Raw genomic sequence first — 23,655 nt, forward strand, 5'->3', positions numbered from 1 at the left:
GGGAATCCCCACTGTAAACTGGAGACTCTGAGGTCAGTATTCCTGTAGTTGGTCAACAAGTGATAACTGTTCAGTGTGTTTGTGAATTCATGATGATCTCTTTGCAGGTTGTCACACTGTCTAGTCACAGAGGAAGGCTGTGCTTCTCTGGTCTCAGCTCTGAGGTCAAACCCCTCACACCTGAGAGAGCTGGACCTGAGTAACAATGACCTGAAGGATTCAGGAGTGGAGCTGCTCTCTGCTGGACTGGGGAATCCCCACTGTAAACTGGAGACTCTGAGGTCAGTATTCCTGTAGTTGGTCAACAAGTGATAACTGTTCACCAGATCCACATGTGTTTACCAGACACACATAGTCCACACCATATGTGTTTGGACAGTGAAGCTTACAGTTTTAAATTTGGTGCTCTGCTCCAGCATTTTGGATTTGCGTTAGAATGTTTCATATTAGGTGACAGTACAGAATGTCACCTTTTATTTGAGGGAATTCAATCATATATTTTACAGTTTAGATATGAATAGTGAATAATGATGAATAACAAAGTTATAGAGGCACAAATATCAGTATAAATGCTAATCTCCCCTGTTATTGGTAATGGTGAGAGGTTAGCATGTTTTGTTGTAGTCTCTGTTATTGGTAATGGTGAGAGGTTAGTATGTTTTGTTGTAGCCTCTGTTATTGGTAATGGTGAGAGGTTAGCATGTTTTGTTGTAGTCTCTGTTATTGGTAATGGTGAGAGGTTAGCATGTTTTGTTGTAGTCTCTGTTATTGGTAATGGTGAGAGGTTAGCATGTTTTGTTGTAGCCTCTGTTATTGGTAATGGTGAGAGGTTAGTATGTTTTGTTGTAGCCTCTGTTATTGGTAATGGTGAGAGGTTAGTACGTTTTGTTGTAACCTCTGTAATTGGTAATGGTGAGAGGTTAGTATGTTTTGTTGTAGCCTCTGTTATTTTTAATGGTGAGAGGTTAGTATGTTTTGTTGTAGTCTCTGTTATTGGTAATGGTGAGAGGTTAGCATGTTTTGTTGTAGCCTCTGTTATTGGTAATGGTGAGAGGTTAGCATGTTTTGTTGTAGCCTATGTTATTGGTAATGGTGAGAGGTTAGCATGTTTTGTTGTAGCCTCTGTTATTGGTAATGGTGAGAGGTTAGCATGTTTTGTTGTAGCCTCTGTTATTGGTAATGGTGAGAGGTTAGCATGTTTTGTTGTAGCCTCTGGTATTGGTAATGTTGAGAGGTTAGCATGTTTTGTTGTAGCCTCTGGTATTGGTAATGTTGAGAGGTTAGCATGTTTTGTTGTAGCCTCTGTTATTGGTAATGGTGAGAGGTTAGCATGTTTTGTTGTAGCCTCTGTTATTGGTAATGGTGAGAGGTTAGCATGTTTTGTTGTAGCCTCTGTTATTGGTAATGGTGAGAGGTTAGCATGTTTTGTTGTAGCCTCTGTTATTGGTAATGGTGAGAGGTTAGCATGTTTTGTTGTAGCCTCTGTTATTGGTAATGGTGAGAGGTTAGCATGTTTTGTTGTAGCCTCTGTTATTGGTAATGGTGAGAGGTTAGCATGTTTTGTTGTAGCCTCTGTTATTGGTAATTGTGAGAGGTTAGCATGTTTTGTTGTAGCCTCTGTTATTGGTAATGGTGAGAGGTTAGCATGTTTTGTTGTAGCCTCTGTTATTGGTAATGGTGAGAGGTTAGAATGTTTTGTTGTATCCTCTGTTAGTAATGGTGAGAGGTTAGCATGTTTTGTTGTAGCCTCTGTTATTGGTAATGGTGAGAGGTGAGTATGTTTTGTTGTAGCCTCTGTTATTGGTAATGGTGAGAGGTTAGCATGTTTTGTTGTAGCCTCTGTTATTGGTAATGGTGAGAGGTGAGTATGTTTTGTTGTAGCCTCTGTTATTGGTAATGGTGAGAGGTGAGCATGTTTTGTTGTAGCCTCTGTTATTGGTAATGGTGAGAGGTTAGCATGTTTTGTTGTAGCCTCTGTTATTGGTAATGGTGAGAGGTTAGCATGTTTTGTTGTAGCCTCTGTTATTGGTAATGGTGAGAGGTTAGCATGTTTTGTTGTAGCCTCTGTTATTGGTAATGGTGAGAGGTTAGCATGTTTTGTTGTAGCCTCTGTTATTGGTAATGGTGAGAGGTTAGCATGTTTTGTTGTATCCTCTGTTATTGGTAATGGTGAGAGGTTAGCATGTTTTGTTGTAGCCTCTGTTATTGGTAATGGTGAGAGGTTAGCATGTTTTGTTGTAGTCTCTGTTATTGGTAATGGTGAGAGGTTAGCATGTTTTGTTGTATCCTCTGTTATTGGTAATGGTGAGAGGTTAGCATGTTTTGTTATTGTCTCTGTTATTGGTAATGGTGAGAGGTTAGCATGTTTTGTTGTAGTCTCTGTTATTGGTAATGGTGAGAGGTTGTAGCCTCTGTTATTGGTAATGGTGAGAGGTTAGTATGTTTTGTTGCATCCTCTGTTATTGGTAATGGTGAGAGGTGAGCATGTTTTGTTGTAGCCTTTGTTATTGGTAATGGTGAGAGGTTAGCATGTTTTGTTGTAGCCTCTGTTATTGGTAATGGTGAGAGGTTAGCATGTTTTGTTGTAGCCTCTGTTATTGGTAATGGTGAGAGGTTAGTATGTTTTGTTGTAGCCTCTGTTATTGGTAATGGTGAGAGGTTAGCATGTTTTGTTGTAGCCTCTGTTATTGGTAATGGTGAGAGGTTAGCATGTTTTGTTGTAGCCTCTGTTATTGGTAATGGTGAGAGGTTAGCATGTTTTGTTGTAGCCTCTGTTATTGGTAATGGTGAGAGGTTAGCATGTTTTGTTGTAGCCTCTGTTATTGGTAATGGTGAGAGGTTAGCATGTTTTGTTGTAGCCTCTGTTATTGGTAATGGTGAGAGGTTAGCATGTTTTGTTGTAGCCTCTGTTATTGGTAATGGTGAGAGGTTAGCATGTTTTGTTGTAGCCTCTGTTATTGGTAATGGTGAGAGGTTAGAATGTTTTGTTGTATCCTCTGTTAGTAATGGTGAGAGGTTAGCATGTTTTGTTGGAGTCTCTGTTATTGGTAATGGTGAGAGGTTAGCATGTGTTGTTGTACTCTCTGTTATTGGTAATGGTGAGAGGTTAGTATGTTTTGTTGTAGCCTCTGTTATTGGTAATGGTGAGAGGTTAGCATGTTTTGTTGTAGCCTCTGGTATTGGTAATGTTGAGAGGTTAGCATGTTTTGTTGTAGCCTCTGTTATTGGTAATGGTGAGAGGTTAGCTTGTTTTGTTGCATCCTCTGTTATTGGTAATGGTGAGAGGTTAGCATGTTTTGTTGTAGCCTCTGTTATTGGTAATGGTGAGAGGTTAGTATGTTTTGTTGTAACCTCTGTAATTGGTAATGGTGAGAGGTTAGCATGTTTTGTTGTAGCCTCTGTTATTGGTAATGGTGAGAGGTTAGCATGTGTTGTTGTAGTCTCTGTTATTGGTAATGGTGAGAGGTTAGTATGTTTTGTTGTAGCCTCTGTTATTGGTAATGGTGAGAGGTTAGCATGTTTTGTTGTAGCCTCTGTTATTGGTAATGGTGAGAGGTTAGCATGTTTTGTTGTAGCCTCTGTTATTGGTAATGGTGAGAGGTGAGTATGTTTTGTTGTAGCCTCTGTTATTGGTAATGGTGAGAGGTGAGCATGTTTTGTTGTAGCCTCTGTTATTGGTAATGGTGAGAGGTTAGCATGTTTTGTTGTAGCCTCTGTTATTGGTAATGGTGAGAGGTTAGCATGTTTTGTTGTATCCTCTGTTATTGGTAATGGTGAGAGGTTAGCATGTTTGGTTGTAGCCTCTGTTATTGGTAATGGTGAGAGGTTAGCATGTTTTGTTGTAGCCTCTGTTATTGGTAATGGTGAGAGGTTAGCATGTTTTGTTGTATCCTCTGTTATTGGTAATGGTGAGAGGTTAGCATGTTTTGTTGTAGCCTCTGTTATTGGTAATGGTGAGAGGTTAGCATGTTTTGTTGTAGCCTCTGTTATTGGTAATGGTGAGAGGTGAGCATGTTTTGTTGTAGCCTTTGTTATTGGTAATGGTGAGAGGTTAGCATGTTTTGTTGTAGCCTCTGTTATTGGTAATGGTGAGAGGTTAGCATGTTTTGTTGTAGCCTCTGTTATTGGTAATGGTGAGAGGTTAGTATGTTTTGTTGTAGCCTCTGTTATTGGTAATGGTGAGAGGTTAGCATGTTTTGTTGTAGCCTCTGTTATTGGTAATGGTGAGAGGTTAGCATGTTTTGTTGTAGCCTCTGTTATTGGTAATGGTGAGAGGTTAGCATGTTTTGTTGTAGCCTCTGTTATTGGTAATGGTGAGAGGTTAGCATGTTTTGTTGTAGCCTCTGTTATTGGTAATGGTGAGAGGTTAGCATGTTTTGTTGTAGCCTCTGTTATTGGTAATGGTGAGAGGTTAGCATGTTTTGTTGTAGCCTCTGTTATTGGTAATGGTGAGAGGTTAGCATGTTTTGTTGTAGCCTCTGTTATTGGTAATGGTGAGAGGTTAGCATGTTTTGTTGTAGCCTCTGTTATTGGTAATGGTGAGAGGTTAGCATGTTTTGTTGTAGCCTCTGGTATTGGTAATGTTGAGAGGTTAGCATGTTTTGTTGTAGCCTCTGTTATTGGTAATGGTGAGAGGTTAGCATGTTTTGTTGCATCCTCTGTTATTGGTAATGGTGAGAGGTTAGTATGTTTTGTTGTAGCCTCTGTTATTGGTAATGGTGAGAGTTTAGCATGTTTTGTTGTAGCCTCTGTTATTGGTAATTGTGAGAGGTTAGCATGTTTTGTTGTAGCCTCTGTTATTGGTAATGGTGAGAGGTTAGCATGTTTTGTTGTAGCCTCTGTTATTGGTAATGGTGAGAGGTTAGAATGTTTTGTTGTATCCTCTGTTAGTAATGGTGAGAGGTTAGCATGTTTTGTTGGAGTCTCTGTTATTGGTAATGGTGAGAGGTTAGCATGTGTTGTTGTACTCTCTGTTATTGGTAATGGTGAGAGGTTAGTATGTTTTGTTGTAGCCTCTGTTATTGGTAATGGTGAGAGGTTAGCATGTTTTGTTGTAGCCTCTGGTATTGGTAATGTTGAGAGGTTAGCATGTTTTGTTGTAGCCTCTGTTATTGGTAATGGTGAGAGGTTAGCTTGTTTTGTTGCATCCTCTGTTATTGGTAATGGTGAGAGGTTAGCATGTTTTGTTGTAGCCTCTGTTATTGGTAATGGTGAGAGGTTAGTATGTTTTGTTGTAACCTCTGTAATTGGTAATGGTGAGAGGTTAGCATGTTTTGTTGTAGCCTCTGTTATTGGTAATGGTGAGAGGTTAGCATGTGTTGTTGTAGTCTCTGTTATTGGTAATGGTGAGAGGTTAGTATGTTTTGTTGTAGCCTCTGTTATTGGTAATGGTGAGAGGTTAGCATGTTTTGTTGTAGCCTCTGTTATTGGTAATGGTGAGAGGTTAGCATGTTTTGTTGTAGCCTCTGTTATTGGTAATGGTGAGAGGTGAGTATGTTTTGTTGTAGCCTCTGTTATTGGTAATGGTGAGAGGTGAGCATGTTTTGTTGTAGCCTCTGTTATTGGTAATGGTGAGAGGTTAGCATGTTTTGTTGTAGCCTCTGTTATTGGTAATGGTGAGAGGTTAGCATGTTTTGTTGTATCCTCTGTTATTGGTAATGGTGAGAGGTTAGCATGTTTGGTTGTAGCCTCTGTTATTGGTAATGGTGAGAGAGTAGCATGTTTTGTTGTAGCCTCTGTTATTGGTAATGGTGAGAGGTTAGCATGTTTTGTTGTATCCTCTGTTATTGGTAATGGTGAGAGGTTAGCATGTTTTGTTGTAGCCTCTGTTATTGGTAATGGTGAGAGGTTAGCATGTTTTGTTGTAGCCTCTGTTATTGGTAATGGTGAGAGGTGAGCATGTTTTGTTGTAGCCTCTGTTATTGGTAATGGTGAGAGGTTAGCATGTTTTGTTGTAGCCTCTGTTATTGGTAATGGTGAGAGGTTAGTATGTTTTGTTGTAGCCTCTGTTATTGGTAATGGTGAGAGGTTAGCATGTTTTGTTGTAGCCTCTGTCATTGGTAATGGTGAGAGGTTAGCATGTTTTGTTGTAGCCTCTGTTATTGGTAATGGTGAGAGGTTAGCATGTTTTGTTGTAGCCTCTGTTATTGGTAATGGTGAGAGGTTAGCATGTTTTGTTGTAGCCTCTGTTATTGGTAATGGTGAGAGGTTAGCATGTTTTGTTGTAGCCTCTGTTATTGGTAATGGTGAGAGGTTAGCATGTTTTGTTGTAGCCTCTGGTATTGGTAATGTTGAGAGGTTAGCATGTTTTGTTGTAGCCTCTGTTATTGGTAATGGTGAGAGGTTAGCATGTTTTGTTGCATCCTCTGTTATTGGTAATGGTGAGAGGTTAGTATGTTTTGTTGTAGCCTCTGTTATTGGTAATGGTGAGAGGTTAGCATGTTTTGTTGTAGCCTCTGTTATTGGTAATTGTGAGAGGTTAGCATGTTTTGTTGTAGCCTCTGTTATTGGTAATGGTGAGAGGTTAGCATGTTTTGTTGTAGCCTCTGTTATTGGTAATGGTGAGAGGTTAGCATGTTTTGTTGTATCTGTTAGTAATGGTGAGAGGTTAGCATGTTTTGTTGGAGTCTCTGTTATTGGTAATGGTGAGAGGTTAGCATGTGTTGTTGTACTCTCTGTTATTGGTAATGGTGAGAGGTTAGTATGTTTTGTTGTAGCCTCTGTTATTGGTAATGGTGAGAGGTTAGCATGTTTTGTTGTAGCCTCTGGTATTGGTAATGTTGAGAGGTTAGCATGTTTTGTTGTAGCCTCTGTTATTGGTAATGGTGAGAGGTTAGCATGTTTTGTTGCATCCTCTGTTATTGGTAATGGTGAGAGGTTAGCATGTTTTGTTGTAGCCTCTGTTATTGGTTATGGTGAGAGGTTAGTATGTTTTGTTGTAACCTCTGTAATTGGTAATGGTGAGAGGTTAGCATGTTTTGTTGTAGCCTCTGTTATTGGTAATGGTGAGAGGTTAGCATGTGTTGTTGTAGTCTCTGTTATTGGTAATGGTGAGAGGTTAGTATGTTTTGTTGTAGCCTCTGTTATTGGTAATGGTGAGAGGTTAGCATGTTTTGTCGTAGCCTCTGTTATTGGTAATGGTGAGAGGTTAGCATGTTTTGTTGTAGCCTCTGTTATTGGTAATGGTGAGAGGTGAGTATGTTTTGTTGTAGCCTCTGTTATTGGTAATGGTGAGAGGTGAGCATGTTTTGTTGTAGCCTCTGTTATTGGTAATGGTGAGAGGTTAGCATGTTTTGTTGTAGCCTCTGTTATTGGTAATGGTGAGAGGTTAGTATGTTTTGTTGTAGCCTCTGTATTGGTAATGGTGAGAGGTTAGCATGTTTTGTTGTAGCCTCTGTTATTGGTAATGGTGAGAGGTTAGCATGTTTGGTTGTAGCCTCTGTTATTGGTAATGGTGAGAGGTTAGCATGTTTTGTTGTAGCCTCTGTTATTGGTAATGGTGAGAGGTTGTAGCCTCTGTTATTGGTAATGGTGAGAGGTTAGTATGTTTTGTTGTAGCCTCTGTTATTGGTAATGGTGAGAGGTGAGCATGTTTTGTTGTAGCCTTTGTTATTGGTAATGGTGAGAGGTTAGCATGTTTTGTTGTAGCCTCTGTTATTGGTAATGGTGAGAGGTTAGCATGTTTTGTTGTAGCCTCTGTTATTGGTAATGGTGAGAGGTTAGCATGTTTTGTTGTAGCCTCTGTTATTGGTAATGGTGAGAGGTTAGCATGTTTTGTTGTAGCCTCTGTAACGTTTGCCTCATTGAGTTATTATTTGTATTAATTATGTTATCATCAGGATTCATTTGGTCGTGTTTAGAAACATGATATCTACTCACTTAGACAGAGAATTACTCCAATCATCATCCAAGATTTAGTTATTTTTGGGCAAAACACAACCAAAATGAACTGTAAATGCAACCAACGAGTTTACAACCAAATACTCAACTTTTGACTACTTTAATACACTATAAGTACATTTGTCAGAATACTAATGACTTCTTCAAATGGGGAGACTGGACACATAAAGTGCCTTCAAAACGGTGAAACAGATACAGTGAAAAAATAAATTGAGTCCCACACTCCATATATAAACTCCATATATACAGTGGGGCAAAAAAGTATTTAGTCAGCCACCAATTGTTCAAGTTCTCCCACTTAAAAAGATGAGAGGCCTGTAATTTTCATCATAGGTACACTTCAACTATGACAGACAAAATGAGAAAAAAAATCCAGAAAATCACATTGTAGGATTTTTAATGAATTTATTTACAAATTATGGTGGAAAATAAGTATTTGGTCACCTACAAACAAGCAAGATTTCTGGCTCTCACAGACCTGTAACTTCTTCTTTAAGAGGCTCCTCTGTCCTCCACTCGTTACCTGTATTAATAGCACCTGTTTGAACTTGTTATCAGCTGACTAAATACTTTTTTGCCCCACTGTATGTGTTAAAATATCGTCAAATAAAAGGTGACATTATATACTGTCACCTCATATGAAACATTTGATCTCAAATCCAAAATGTTGGAGTATAGAGACACATTTAAAATGTTAGCTTCACTGTCAAAATAGATATGATGTGGACAGTAAACTCAATACAATCTAAATCTGATACCTCACTGTCTGTCTTTTGACTGATACTGCTTTTTAAACTGGTCTGGTCAGTCTACTCAAAAATTTGTACTATACATTTTTCTATTTGCAGGCAACACTTTGATAATTTGTCATTTCTAATAATGAAACATCCATTTATGAATAGATATGGCAGGTTTCAGGACACTGATGTATCTGAAAATGTTAAAAGGTTATACTGCCACTATTTTCACCACCAAAGAATAACAGTGTGATTTAATATGATTTGACTCTTTGCAGGCTGTCACGGTGTCTAGTCACAGAGGAAGGCTGTGCTTCTCTGGTCTCAGCTCTGAGGTCAAACCCCTCACACCTGAGAGAGCTGGATCTGAGCTACAATCACCCAGGAGACTCAGGAGTCAGACTGCTCTCTGCTGGACTGGAGGATCCACACTGCAGACTGGAGAAACTCAAGTATGTAGAGGGTTTATGTCCATGTTCATATCAGACATGTTTGACTTATCAGGCTGGTTAAGACAAACATTCTGACCACCACTTGGACAAAGTTATATGCTGACTGTGTGTGTGTCCAGTGTGTCCAGTGTATGTGTCCAGTGTTTGTGTGTGTGTCCAGTAAGTGTGTGTCTGTGTGTGTCTGTCCTGTGTGTCTGTCCTGTCTGTGTCAAGGGTGTGTGTCCAATGTGTAAGTGTGTGTCTGTGTTTGTGTGTGTCCTGTGTGTGTGTGTGTGTGTGTGTGTGTCCTCTGTGTGTGTGTGTTTGTGTGTGTGTGTCCAGTGTGTCCAATATACACACACACACACACACACACACACACAGTCACACACTTACACATTGGACACACACACACACAGACACACACACAAACACTGGACACACACACAAACACTGGACACACACACATACTGGACACACACACATACTGGACACACACACATACTGGACACACACACATACTGGACACATACACACACACTGGACACATACACAAACACTGGACACACACACATACTGGACACACACACACACACATACTGGACACACACACACATACTGGACACACACACACACACACACACACACACACTGGACACACACTGGATACACACACTGGACACAAACACACACAAACAGACAATTATTTTCACCAATGACCGTGTGTGTGTGTGTGTGTGTGTGTGTGTGTGTGTGTGTGTGTGTGTGTGTCCAGTGTGTGTGTGTGTGTCCAGTGTGTGTGTGTGTGTGTGTGTGTGTGTGTGTGTGTGTGAGTTCAGGTGTATCCCTCAATGACTGTCTGTTCTTCTGCTTACCGCTACAGTGTGGAACATGGAGGAGAGAACACAATGAAACCTGGGCTTAGAAAATGTGAGTGTTGACTGCTGTGAAGAATATGACTAAGAATAAGTCTTAATTCAAGTTAAGTCAAAGTCAAAGACCACCATCATTACTTACTTGGTCATATTAAATATCAGCTGTAGTTCTACAGAAGCAGAAATCAGGGACACCAAAGTTTACAAAGAGTTGCTTTGACAATGTGTGTGTGTGTGTGTGTGTGTGTGTGTGTGTGTGTGTGTGTGTGTGTGTGTGTGTGTGTGTGTGTGTGTGTGTAATTCATGGGAACTAGTGTGTTTTATATTACCATACAGTATAACATATGATCATTCAACAAGTCTCAAGTTACCTTAACTTCTCCTTTTGATACCTAGAAACATCTACATTAAATGAATTAGTGAAAAGTGAGTTAACATTCAAATGTGAATGATGATGATTTCTAATATTGTGTCTGGTTTCATCCATCAGATGTCTGTGATCTCACACTGGACCTAAACACAGTAAACAGACACCTCTCTCTGTCTGAGGAGAACAGAAAGGTGACATGGAGGAGAGAGAAGCAGCCGTATCCTGATCACCCAGAGAGATTTGAGGTCTATAGACAGGTGCTGTGTAGAGAGGGTCTGACTGGGCGCTGTTACTGGGAGGTAGAGTGGAGTGGGAGAAGGGCTGATATAGGAGTGACATATAAAGGAATCAGCAGGAGAGGAGGGGTTAATGACTGTGGTCTTGGATACAATGACAAGTCCTGGAGTCTGATCTGCTCTGACAACAGTTACTCTGCCAGGCACAATAATAATTACACTACCATAGACGTCCCCTCCTCCAGCTCCCACAGAGTAGGAGTGTATCTGGACTGGCCAGCCGGCACTCTGTCCTTCTATAGAGCCTCCTCTGACACACTGACCCACCTGATCACATTCACCTCCACATTCACTGAGCCCCTCTATCCAGGGATTCATCTTTGGGGTTGCGAATCAGTGTCCCTCTGTCAGTGATACACACACACACTGGACACAGACACACACACACACACACTGGACAAACACACACACACTGGACACACACACACACACACTGGACAGACACACTCACACTGGACACACACACACACACACACTGGACACACACACTCACACTGGACACACACTCACACTGGACGCACACACACACACACACTGGACACACACACACAGTGGACACACCCTGGACACACACACACTGGACACACACACACACACTGGACACACACACACTGGACACACACACACTGGACACACTGGACACACACACACAGGACAAGCACACACACAGGACAAACACACACACACAGGACACACACACACACACACACACTCACACTGGACACACACACACACTCACACTGGACACACACACACTGGACAGATACACACACACACACACACACACTGGACAGACACACACACACTGGACAGACACACACACACACACACACACTTGACAGACACACACACACACACTGGACAGACACACACACACTGGACAGATACACACACACCCACACACACATTCGACAAACACACACACACACACACACACTGGACACATAGGACACACACACACAGGACACACACACACACACACTGGACAAACAAACACACACACACACACACACTTGACACACACACACACTGGACAGATACACACACACTGGACACACACACACACACTGTTAAAATACCAATGTGATAATTTGTTGTCTTTTATGTTGAATAACAAATTGTATAATTATATATGGACATACGCTCCATAGTTGTACAAGTATACAAGGATATATTGTACTTTTCATAATAAAACATACTTGAAACAAGAAAAGCCTGTTAATTGTGAAAACAGTTTGGTTATTGATGTTACGTTTCCTCTGTCAGGTTGACGTTAACCTGCGACTGGTTGAAACATGAAATTAATATGAAATGAAATACAAAACAATTAAATATGTGGAATTGAATTAAACAAATTGTACAACAGAGTGTTGTGATGCAGGGTTACTATAGCAACAGAGTTCTCTCCCTCTGCTCTCTCTGCTCTGCTGTTCTCTCTTTTCTCTGCTCTCTCTGCTCTCTCTCTGCACTCTCTGCTCTCTCTACTCTCTCTCTCCCTCTGCTCTCTCTTGCTCTGCTGTTCTCTCTTTTCTCTGCTCTCTCTGCTCTCTCTCTCTGCACTCTCTGCTCTCTCTCTCCCTCTGCTCTCTCTGCTCTGCTGTTCTCTCTTTTCTCTGCTCTTTCTGCTCTCTCTCTGCACTCTGCTCTCTCTCTCCCTCTGCTCTCTCTGCTCTGCTGTTCTCTCTTTTCTCTGCTCTCTCTGCCCTCTCTGTTCTCTCTCACTCTGCTCTCTCTGCTCTCTCTCTCCCTCTGCTCTCTCTTCTCTCTCTCTGCTCGCTCTGCTGTTCTCTCTTTTCTCTGCTCTCTCTGCTCTCTCACTCTATGCTCTCTCACTCTCTTTTATTTCTCAGCCTGCTCTCTGCTCTCTGCTGTCCGCTCTCTCTGCTCTCTATTGCTCTCTCTTCTCTCTGCCCTCTCTTTTCTTTCTGCTCTATCTCTCACTCTCTGCTCTCTCTCTCTTCTCTCTCAGCCTGCTCTCTGTCTGCTCTGCTGTTCTCTCTTTTCTCTGCTTTCTCTCTGCTCTCTCTGCTCTCTCACTCTATGCTCTCTCACTCTCTCTGTTCTCTCTCTGCTCTCTCTCTCTCTGCCCTCTCTGTTCTCTCTCTGCTCTCTATTGCTCTCTCAGCACTCTCTGTTCTCTCTCTGCTCTCTCTCTCTCTGCCCTCTCTGTTCTCTCTCTGCTCTCCATCTGCCCTCTGCTCTCTCTCTGCTTTTTCTATCTGCTCTCTGTCTCTCCCTCTGCTCTCTCTCTCTCTCTGCTCTGCTCTCCCTGCTATCTCTCTCTGCTCTCTCTCTCTCTCTCTCTCTCTCTCTCTCTCTCTCTCTCTCTCTCTCTCTCTCTCTCTTTTCTCTGCTCTCTCTGCCCTCTCTGTTCTCTCTCACTCTGTTCTCTCTCACTCTGCTCTCTCTTCTCTCTCTCTGCTCGCTCTGCTGTTCTCTCTTTTCTCTGCTCTCTCTGCTCTCTCACTCTATGCTCTCTCACTCTCTTTTATTTCTCAGCCTGCTCTCTGCTCTCTGCTGTCCGCTCTCTCTGCTCTCTATTGCTCTCTCTTCTCTCTGCCCTCTCTCTTCTTTCTGCTCTATCTCTCACTCTCTGCTCTCTCTCTCTTCTCTCTCAGCCTGCTCTCTGTCTGCTCTGCTGTTCTCTCTTTTCTCTGCTTTCTCTCTGCTCTCTCTCTGCTCTCTCACTCTATGCTCTCTCACTCTCTGTTCTCTCTCTGCTCTCTCTCTCTCTGCCCTCTCTGTTCTCTCTCTGCTCTCTATTGCTCTCTCAGCACTCTCTGTTCTCTCTCTGCTCTCTCTCTCTCTGCCCTCTCTGTTCTCTCTCTCTGCTCTCCATCTGCCCTCTGCTCTCTCTCTGCTTTTTCTATCTGCTCTCTGTCTCTCCCTCTGCTCTCTCTCTCTCTCTGCTCTGCTCTCCCTGCTATCTCTCTCTGCTCTCTCTCTCTCTGCTCTCACTTTTCTCTATGCTCTGCTCTCTCTGCTTGCTCTCTCTCTGCTCTCGCTCTCTCTCAGCACTCTCTGTTCTCTCTCTGCTCTCTCTCTCTCTGCTCTCTCTCTGCCCTCTCTCACTCTCTGCTGTCTCTCTCTGCTGTCTATCTGCTCTCGCTCTGCTCTCTCTGCTCTTTCTCTCTGTTCTCTTTTCTCTGCTCTCTCTTCTCTCTGCCCTCTCTCTTCTCTCTCTTTGCTTTCTCAGCCTGCTCTCTCTCTGTTCTCTGCTCTCTCTCTCTGCTCTCTCTCCCTCTGCTCTCTCTGCTCTCTCTTTTCTCTGCTCTCTCTCTGCTCTCACTCTATGCTCTCTCACTCTCTCTTTGCTTTTTCAGCCTGCTCTCTCTCTCTGTTCTCTGCTCTCTCTCCCCCTCTGCTCTCTCTGCCCTCTTCTCTCTCTGCTCTCTCTCTGCCTTCTTTGCTCTCTCTCTGCTTTCTCACTCTCTTTGCTTTCTCAGCCTGCTCTCTGCTCTCTCTCTCCCTCTGCTCTCTCTCTCACTCTGCCCTCTCCCCTCTCTCTATGCTCTTTCTGTGCTCAGCTCTCTCTGCCTTCTGCTCTCTCTCTCTGCTCTTTCTCTCTGCTCTCTGTTCTCTGCTCTCTCTGCTCTGCTCTCCCTGCTATCTCAGTCTCTGCTCTCTCTTTTCTCTATGCTCTGCTTTCTCTCTCTCTGCTCTTGCTCTCTCAGCACTCTCTGTTCTCTCTCTGCTCTCTCTCTCTGCCTTCTCTGTTCTCTCTCTGCTGTCTCTCTGTTCTCTCTCTGCTGTCTATCTCTGCTCTCTCTATCCTCTGTTCTCTGCCCTCTCTTTTCTCTCTCTGCTCTCTCTGTTCTCTGCTCTCTCTCCCTCTGCTCTCTCTGCCCTCTCTCTTCTCTCTGCTCTCTCTTTGCTTTCTCAGCCTGCTCTCTCTGCTCTCTCTCTTTCTGCTCTCTCAGCCTGCTCTCTCTCTCTGCTCTCTCTCTGCTCTCTCAGCCTGCTCTCTCTCTCTGCTCTCTCTCTCCCTCTGCTCTTCTGCTCTCTCTTTTCTCTGCTCTCTCTCTGCTCTCTCACTCTCTTTGCTTTCTCAGACTGCTCTCTCTCTCCCTCTGCTCTTCTGCTCTTTCTTTTCTCTGCTCTCTCTCTGCTCTCTCACTCTCTTTGCTTTCTCAGCCTGCTCTCTCTCTCCCTCTGCTCTCACTCTGCCCTCTCCTCTCTCTCTCTCTCTCTCTCTCTCTCTCTCTCTGCCCTCTCCTCTCTCTCTTTCTCTCTGCTCTCTCTCTTTGCTCTCTCAGCCTACTCTCTGCTCTCTCTCTCTATGCTCTCTCTGTGCTCTCTCTGCTCTCAGCTCTCTCCCTCTGCTCTCTCTGCTGTCTCTCTCTGCTCTCTCTCTCTCACCCTGCTCTCTCTCACTCTGCTCTCTCTATATGTTCTCTGCTCTCTCTCTTTTCTCTACTCTTCTTGCTCTGCTCTCTCTCTCTGCTCTCTCTCTGTTCTCTGATCTATCTCTCCCTCTGCTCTCTCTGCTTTCTCTCTCTCTGCTCTCTCTTTGCCCTCTGCTCTCTCTGCTCTCTCACTCTCTCTTTGCTTTCTAAGCCTGCTTTCTGCTCGCTCTCTCTCTCTGCTCTCTCAGCCTGCTCTCTGCTCGCGCTCTCTGCTCTCTGCCCTCGCTCTTCTCTCTGCTCTCTGCTCTTTCCCTCTCTCTCTCTGCTCTCGCAGCCTGCTCTCTGCTCTCTCTCTGTTCTCTGATCTCTCTCCCTCTGCTCTCTCTTCTCTGCCCCCTCTGCTCTCTCACTCTCTCTTTGCTTTCTCAGCCTGCTTTCTGCTCGCTCTCTCTCTGTTCTCTCTCTCCCTCTGCTCTCTCTTATCTGCCCTCTCTGCTCTCTCTCTGCTCTCTCACTCTTTGCTTTCTCAGCCTGCTTTCTGCTTGCTCTCTCTCTGCTCTCTCAGCCTGCTCTCTGCTCGCTCTCTCTGCTATCTCTCTCCCTCTGCTCTCTCTCTCTGTTCTCTCTCTTTCTGCTCTCCGCTCTCTCTCTGCTCTCTCAGCCTGCTCTCTGCTCACTCTTTCTCTGTTATCTCTCTCCCTCTGCTCTCTCTTCTCTCTCTCACTCTCTGCTCTATATGCGCTCTCTCTCAGCCTGCTCTCTGCTCTCTCTCTGCTCTCTCTCCCTCTCCGCTCTCCCTCTCTGCTCTCTCTCCCTCTGCTCTATCTGCTCTCTCTTCTCTCTGCCCTCTCTCTTCTCTCTCTCTTTCTACTCTCTCTCTCTCTCTCTCCCTCTCTGCTCTTTCCCTCTGCGCTCTCTCTCTGCTCTGCTGCTCTTTCTCTGCTCTCTCTCTTTCTGCTCTCGTTCTCTGCCCTCTCTGCTTACATTTACATTTTACATTTGAGTCATTTAGCAGACGCTCTTATCCAGAGCGACTTACAGTAGAGTGCATACATTTTATTACATTTTTACATACTGAGACAAGGATATCCCTACCGGCCAAACCCTCCCTAACCCGGACGACGCTATGCCAATTGTGCGTCGCCCCACGGACCTCCCGGTTGCGGCCGGCTGCGACAGAGCCTGGGCGCGAACCCAGCCCAGCCTGGGCGCGAACCCAGAGACTCTGGTGGCGCAGCTAGCACTGCGATGCAGTGCCCTAGACCACTGCGCCACCCGGGAGGCCAGTGGGCACCCTGGGCTCTCTCTCTCCCTCTGCTCTCTCTCTCTGTTCTCTGCTCTCTCACTCCCTCTGCTCTCTGTTCTTTGCTCTCTCTCTCTGCTCTGCTGCGCTCTCTCTTTTCTCTGCTCTCTCTCTGTTGTCTGCTATACCCTCTCTCTCTCTGATCTCTCACACTGCTCTCTCAGCCTGCTCTCCGGTCTCTCCCTCTCTCTCTAATGCTCTCTCTCTGCTCTCACCCTCTCTGCTTTCTCTCTTTTCTCTGCTCTCTGCTTTCTCTTTTCCCTGCTCTCTCTCTGCTCTGCTCTCTTCTCTCTGCTCTCTCAGCCTGCTCTCTGCCCTCTCTCATCTCTCTCTGCTCTCTCAGCCTGCTCTCTGCTCTCTTCTCTCTGCTCTCTCAGCTCTCTCTCTGTGCTCTGCTCTCTTCTCTCTGCTCGCTCTCTGCTCTCTCTCTATCTCTCGCTTTTTATCTTAACAGGGGTGCAGTTTGGACAATCACCACTTGATGTCAGTGTTAAACCAGAAGTGATGAAAACAACATCACTGCATCGAGAGAGAGAGTCTAATATACTGATATACAGTGCATTCAGAAAGTATTCAGACCCATTGACTTTTTACACATTTTGTCACGTTACAGCCTTATTCTAAAATGGATTACATTGTTTTTCCCCCTCATCAATCTACACACAATAACCCAGAATTACAAAGCAAAAACTGTTTATTTTATGTGTGCACATTTTTATTTAAAAAAAACTTGGATATCACATTTACATAAGTATTCAGACCCTTTACTCAGTACTTTGTTGAAGCACCTTTGGCAGCGATTACAGACTCCAGTCTTCTTGGGTATGACGCTACAAGCTTGGCACACCTGTATTTGGGGAGTTTCTCCCATTCTTCTCTGCAGATCCTCTCAAGCTCTGTCAGGTTGGATGGGGAGCGTCGCTGCACTGCTATTTTCAGGTCTCTCCAGAGATGTTCGATCGGGTTCAAGTCCGGGCTTAGGATCATTGTCCTGTTGTCCAGTCTGTGTATACTATACTGGGAGGGTAGAGAGTCAGAACTGATAGAGGATCTGGAGCCCTGAGGGGGAGAGAGAGAGGGTAGAGAGTCAGAACAGAGGGAAAGAGAGAGAGAGGGAGGGTAGAGAGTTAGAACAGAGGGAAAGAGAGAGAGGGAGGGTAGAGAGTTGGAACAGAGGGAAAGAGAGAGAGAGGGAGGGTAGAGAGTCAGAACAGAGGGAAAGAGAGAGAGGGAGGGTAGAGAGTCAGAACAGAGGGAAAGAGAGAGAGAGGGAGGGTAGAGAGTCAGAACAGAGGGAAAGAGAGAGAGGGAGGGTAGAGAGTCAGAACAGAGGGAGAGAGGGAGGGGGAGAGTCAGAACAGAGGGAAAGAGAGAGAGAGGGAGGGTAGAGAGTCAGAACAGAGGGAAGAGAGAGAGGGAGGGTAGAGAGTCAGAAAAGAGGGAAAGAGAGAGAGAGGGGGGGTAGAGAGTCAGAACAGAGGGAAAGAGAGAGAGGGGGAGGATAGAGAGTCAGAACAGAGGGGAAGAGAGAGAGCGGGAGGGTAGAGAGTCAGAACAGAGGGAAAGAGAGAGAGGGAGGGGAGAGAGAGGATGTGTGGAGGTTGCTTTATATTTGGTAATTGGGGGCCTTTGAGCCCTGATGAGCTGGGTGACATGGTCATGATGTTTCTCTACAACACAGAACACTAAAGTTGGTCATGATGTTTCTCTACAACACAGAACACTAAAGTTGGTCATGATGTTTCTCTACAACACAGAACACTAAAGTTGGTCATGATGTTTCTCTACAACACAGAAGACTAAAATTGGTCATGATGTTTCTCTAAAACACAGAACACTAAAGTTGGTCAGGATGTTTCTCTGAAACAGTAAAGACTAAAGTTGGTCATGATGTTTCTCTACAACAGTAAAGACTAAAGTTGGTCATGATGTTTCTCTAAAACAGTAAAGACTAAAGTTGGTCATGATGTTTCTCTACAACAGTAAAGACTAAAGTTGGTCATGATGTTTCTCTAAAACAGTAAAGACTAAAGTTGGTCATGATGTTTCTCTAAAACACAGAAGACTAAAGTTGGTCATGATGTTTCTCCAAAACACAGAAGACTAAAGTTGGTCATGATGTTTCTCTACAACACAGAAGACTAAAGTTGGTCATGATGTTTCTCTAAAACACAGAAGACTAAAGTTGGTCATGATGTTTCTCTGAAACACAGAAGACTAAAGTTGGTCATGATGTTTCTCTAAAACAGTAAAGACTAAAGTTGGTCATGATGTTCATCTGAGACACAGAAGACTAAAGTTGGTCATGATGTTTCTCTAAAACAGTAAAGACTAAAGTTGGTCATGATGTTTCTCTAAAACACAGAAGACTAAAGTTGGTCATGATGTTTCTCTAAAACACAGAAGACTAAAGTTGGTCATGATGTTTCTCTGAAACACAGAAGACTAAAGTTGGTCATGATGTTTCTCTAAAACAGTAAAGACTAAAGTTGGTCATGATGTTTCTCTAAAACAGTAAAGACTAAAGTTGGTCATGATGTTTCTCTAAAACACAGAAGACTAAAGTTGGTCCTGATGTTTCTCTAAAACACAGAAGACTAAAGTTGGTCATGATGTTTCTCTAAAACACAGAACACTAAAGTTGGTCATGATGTTTTTCTAAAACACAGAAGACTAAAGTTGGTCATGATGTTTCTCTGAAACACAGAAGACTAAAGTTGGTCATGATGTTTCTCTAAAACAGTAAAGACTAAAGTTGGTCATGATGTTTCTCTAAAACAGTAAAGACTAAAGTTGGTCATGATGTTTCTCTAAAACACAGAAGACTAAAGTTGGTCCTGATGTTTCTCTAAAACACAGAAGACTAAAGTTGGTCATGATGTTTCTCTAAAACACAGAACACTAAAGTTGGTCATGATGTTTTTCTAAAACACAGAAGACTAAAGTTGGTCATGATGTTTCTCTGAAACACAGAACACTAAAGTTGGTCATGATGTTTCTCTAAAACACAGAACACTATAGTTGGTCATGATGTTTCTCTAAAACACAGAACACTAAAGTTGGTCATGATGTTTCTCTGAAACACAGAACACTAAAGTTGGTCATGATGTTCTCTGAAACACAGAACACTAAAGTTGGTCATGATGTTTCTCTAAAACACAGAACACTAAAGTTGGTCATGATGTTTCTCTAAAACAGTAAAGACTAAAGTTGGTCATGATGTTTCTCTAAAACACAGAACACTAAAGTTGGTCATTATGTTTCTCTGAAACACAGAACACTAAAGTTGGTCATGATGTTTCTCTAAAACACAGAACACTAAAGTTGGTCATGATGTTTCTCTGAAACACAGAACACTAAAGTTGGTCTGATGTTTCTCTGAAACACAGAACACTAAAGTTGGTCATGATGTTTCTCTAAAACAGTAAAGACTAAAGTTGGTCATGATGTTTCTCTAAAACACAGAACACTAAAGTTCGTCATGATGTTTCTCTAAAACACAGAACACTAAAGTTGGTCATGATGTTTCTCTAAAACACAGAACACTAAAGTTGGTCATGATGTTTCTCTGAAACACAGAACACTAAAGTTGGTCATGATGTTTCTCTAAAACACAGAACACTAAAGTTGGTCATGATGTTTCTCTAAAACACAGAACACTAAAGTTGGTCATGATGTTTCTCTGAAACACAGAACACTAAAGTTGGTCATGATGTTTCTCTGAAACACAGAACACTAAAGTTGGTCATGATGTTTCTCTGAAACACAGAACACTAAAGTTGGTCATGATGTTTCTCTAAAACACAGAACACTAAAGTTGGTCATGATGTTTCTCTGAAACACAGAACACTAAAGTTGGTCATGATGTTTCTCTGAAACACAGAAGACTAAAGTTGGTCATGATGTTTCTCTAAAACAGTAAACACTAAAGTTGGTCATGACGTTTCTCTAAAACAGTAAAGACTAAAGTTGGTCATGATGTTTCTCTAAAACAGTAAAGACTAAAGTTGGTCATGATGTTTCTCTAAAACACAGAACACTAAAGTTGGTCATGATGTTTCTCTAAAACAGTAAAGACTAAAGTTGGTCATGATGTTTCTCTAAAACAGTAAAGACTAAAGTTGGTCATGATGTTTCTCTAAAACACAGAAGACTAAAGTTGGTCCTGATGTTTCTCTAAAACACAGAAGACTAAAGTTGGTCATGATGTTTCTCTAAAACACAGAACACTAAAGTTGGTCATGATGTTTCTCTGAAACACAGAACACTAAAGTTGGTCATGATGTTTCTCTAAAACACAGAACACTATAGTTGGTCATGATGTTTCTCTAAAACACAGAACACTAAAGTTGGTCATGATGTTTCTCTGAAACACAGAACACTAAAGTTGGTCATGATGTTTCTCTAAAACAGTAAAGACTAAAGTTGGTCATGATGTTTCTCTAAAACACAGAACACTAAAGTTGGTCATGATGTTTCTCTAAAACACAGAACACTAAAGTTGGTCATGATGTTTCTCTAAAACACAGAACACTAAAGTTGGTCATGATGTTTCTCTGAAACACAGAACACTAAAGTTGGTCATGATGTTTCTCTGAAACACAGAACACTAAAGTTGGTCATGATGTTTCTCTAAAACACAGAACACTAAAGTTGGTCATGATGTTTCTCTAAAACAGTAAAGACTAAAGTTGGTCATGATGTTTCTCTAAAACACAGAACACTAAAGTTGGTCATTATGTTTCTCTGAAACACAGAACACTAAAGTTGGTCATGATGTTTCTCTAAAACACAGAACACTAAAGTTGGTCATGATGTTTCTCTGAAACACAGAACACTAAAGTTGGTCTGATGTTTCTCTGAAACACAGAACACTAAAGTTGGTCATGATGTTTCTCTAAAACAGTAAAGACTAAAGTTGGTCATGATGTTTCTCTAAAACACAGAACACTAAAGTTGGTCATGATGTTTCTCTAAAACACAGAACACTAAAGTTGGTCATGATGTTTCTCTAAAACACAGAACACTAAAGTTGGTCATGATGTTTCTCTGAAACACAGAACACTAAAGTTGGTCATGATGTTTCTCTAAAACACAGAACACTAAAGTTGGTCATGATGTTTCTCTAAAACACAGAACACTAAAGTTGGTCATGATGTTTCTCTGAAACACAGAACACTAAAGTTGGTCATGATGTTTCTCTGAAACACAGAACACTAAAGTTGGTCATGATGTTTCTCTGAAACACAGAACACTAAAGTTGGTCATGATGTTTCTCTAAAACACAGAACACTAAAGTTGGTCATGATGTTTCTCTGAAACACAGAACACTAAAGTTGGTCATGATGTTTCTCTGAAACACAGAAGACTAAAGTTGGTCATGATGTTTCTCTAAAACAGTAAACACTAAAGTTGGTCATGACGTTTCTCTAAAACAGTAAAGACTAAAGTTGGTCATGATGTTTCTCTAAAACAGTAAAGACTAAAGTTGGTCATGATGTTTCTCTAAAACAGTAAAGACTAAAGTTGGTCCTGATGTTTCTCTAAAACACAGAAGACTAAAGTTGGTCATGATGTTTCTCTAAAACACAGAACACTAAAGTTGGTCATGATGTTTTTCTAAAACACAGAAGACTAAAGTTGGTCATGATGTTTCTCTAAAACACAGAAGACTAAAGTTGGTCATGATGTTTCTCTAAAACACAGAAGACTAAAGTTGGTCATGATGTTTCTCTAAAACACAGAAGACTAAAGTTGGTCCTGATGTTTCTCTAAAACACAGAAGACTAAAGTTGGTCATGATGTTTCTCTAAAACACAGAACACTAAAGTTGGTCATGATGTTTCTCTAAAACACAGAACACTAAAGTTGGTCATGATGTTTCTCTAAAACACAGAACACTAAAGTTGGTCATGATGTTTCTCTGAAACACAGAACACTAAAGTTGGTCATGATGTTTCTCTGAAACACAGAACACTAAAGTTGGTCATGATGTTTCTCTAAAACACAGAACACTAATGTTGGTCATGATGTTTCTCTGAAACACAGAACACTAAAGTTGGTCATGATGTTTCTCTGAAACACAGAACACTAAAGTTGGTCATGATGTTTCTCTGAAACACAGAACACTAAAGTTGGTCATGATGTTTCTCTAAAACAGTAAAGACTAAAGTTGGTCATGATGTTTCTCTAAAACACAGAACACTAAAGTTGGTCATGATGTTTCTCTAAAACACAGAACACTAATGTTGTTCATGATGTTTCTCTGAAACACAGAACACTAAAGTTGGTCATGATGTTTCTCTGAAACACAGAACACTAAAGTTGGTCATGATGTTTCTCTGAAACACAGAACACTAAAGTTGGTCATGATGTTTCTCTAAAACAGTAAAGACTAAAGTTGGTCATGATGTTTCTCTAAAACAGTAAAGACTAAAGTTGGTCATGATGTTTCTCTAAAACAGTAAAGACTAAAGTTGGTCCTGATGTTTCTCTAAAACACAGAAGACTAAAGTTGGTCATGATGTTTCTCTAAAACACAGAACACTAAAGTTGGTCATGATGTTTCTCTAAAACAGTAAAGACTAAAGTTGGTCATGATGTTTCTCTAAAACAGTAAAGACTAAAGTTGGTCATGATGTTTCTCTAAAACACAGAAGACTAAAGTTGGTCCTGATGTTTCTCTAAAACACAGAAGACTAAAGTTGGTCATGATGTTTCTCTAAAACACAGAACACTAAAGTTGGTCATGATGTTTCTCTGAAACACAGAACACTAAAGTTGGTCATGATGTTTCTCTAAAACACAGAACACTATAGTTGGTCATGATGTTTCTCTAAAACACAGAACACTAAAGTTGGTCATGATGTTTCTCTGAAACACAGAACACTAAAGTTGGTCATGATGTTTCTCTAAAACAGTAAAGACTAAAGTTGGTCATGATGTTTCTCTAAAAGACAGAACACTAAAGTTGGTCATGATGTTTCTCTAAAACACAGAACACTAAAGTTGGTCATGATGTTTCTCTAAAACACAGAACACTAAAGTTGGTCATGATGTTTCTCTGAAACACAGAACACTAAAGTTGGTCATGATGTTTCTCTGAAACACAGAACACTAAAGTTGGTCATGATGTTTCTCTAAAACACAGAACACTAAAGTTGGTCATGATGTTTCTCTAAAACAGTAAAGACTAAAGTTGGTCATGATGTTTCTCTAAAACACAGAACACTAAAGTTGGTCATTATGTTTCTCTGAAACACAGAACACTAAAGTTGGTCATGATGTTTCTCTAAAACACAGAACACTAAAGTTGGTCATGATGTTTCTCTGAAACACAGAACACTAAAGTTGGTCTGATGTTTCTCTGAAACACAGAACACTAAAGTTGGTCATGAT

The 23,655-nt window shown here is 41.8% G+C and overlaps 1 protein-coding gene across 1 annotated transcript; it reads left to right on the forward strand.

The window, feature by feature from the left end:
- Positions 1 to 8,913: 8,913 nt before the first annotated feature.
- On the forward strand, positions 8,914 to 11,821 carry LOC129849311 (stonustoxin subunit beta-like). Its single transcript, XM_055916246.1, has 3 exons — positions 8,914 to 9,088; positions 9,951 to 9,997; positions 10,433 to 11,821. Exons 2-3 carry the CDS (start codon positions 9,976 to 9,978, stop codon positions 10,960 to 10,962), a joined length of 552 nt encoding a protein of 183 aa, XP_055772221.1. The 5' UTR covers positions 8,914 to 9,088; positions 9,951 to 9,975; the 3' UTR covers positions 10,963 to 11,821.
- The last annotated feature ends 11,834 nt before the right edge of the window (positions 11,822 to 23,655 follow it).

Source organism: Salvelinus fontinalis, unplaced genomic scaffold (assembly GCF_029448725.1).
Source record: "Salvelinus fontinalis isolate EN_2023a unplaced genomic scaffold, ASM2944872v1 scaffold_1434, whole genome shotgun sequence".
Taxonomy (NCBI): Eukaryota; Metazoa; Chordata; class Actinopteri; order Salmoniformes; family Salmonidae; genus Salvelinus; species Salvelinus fontinalis.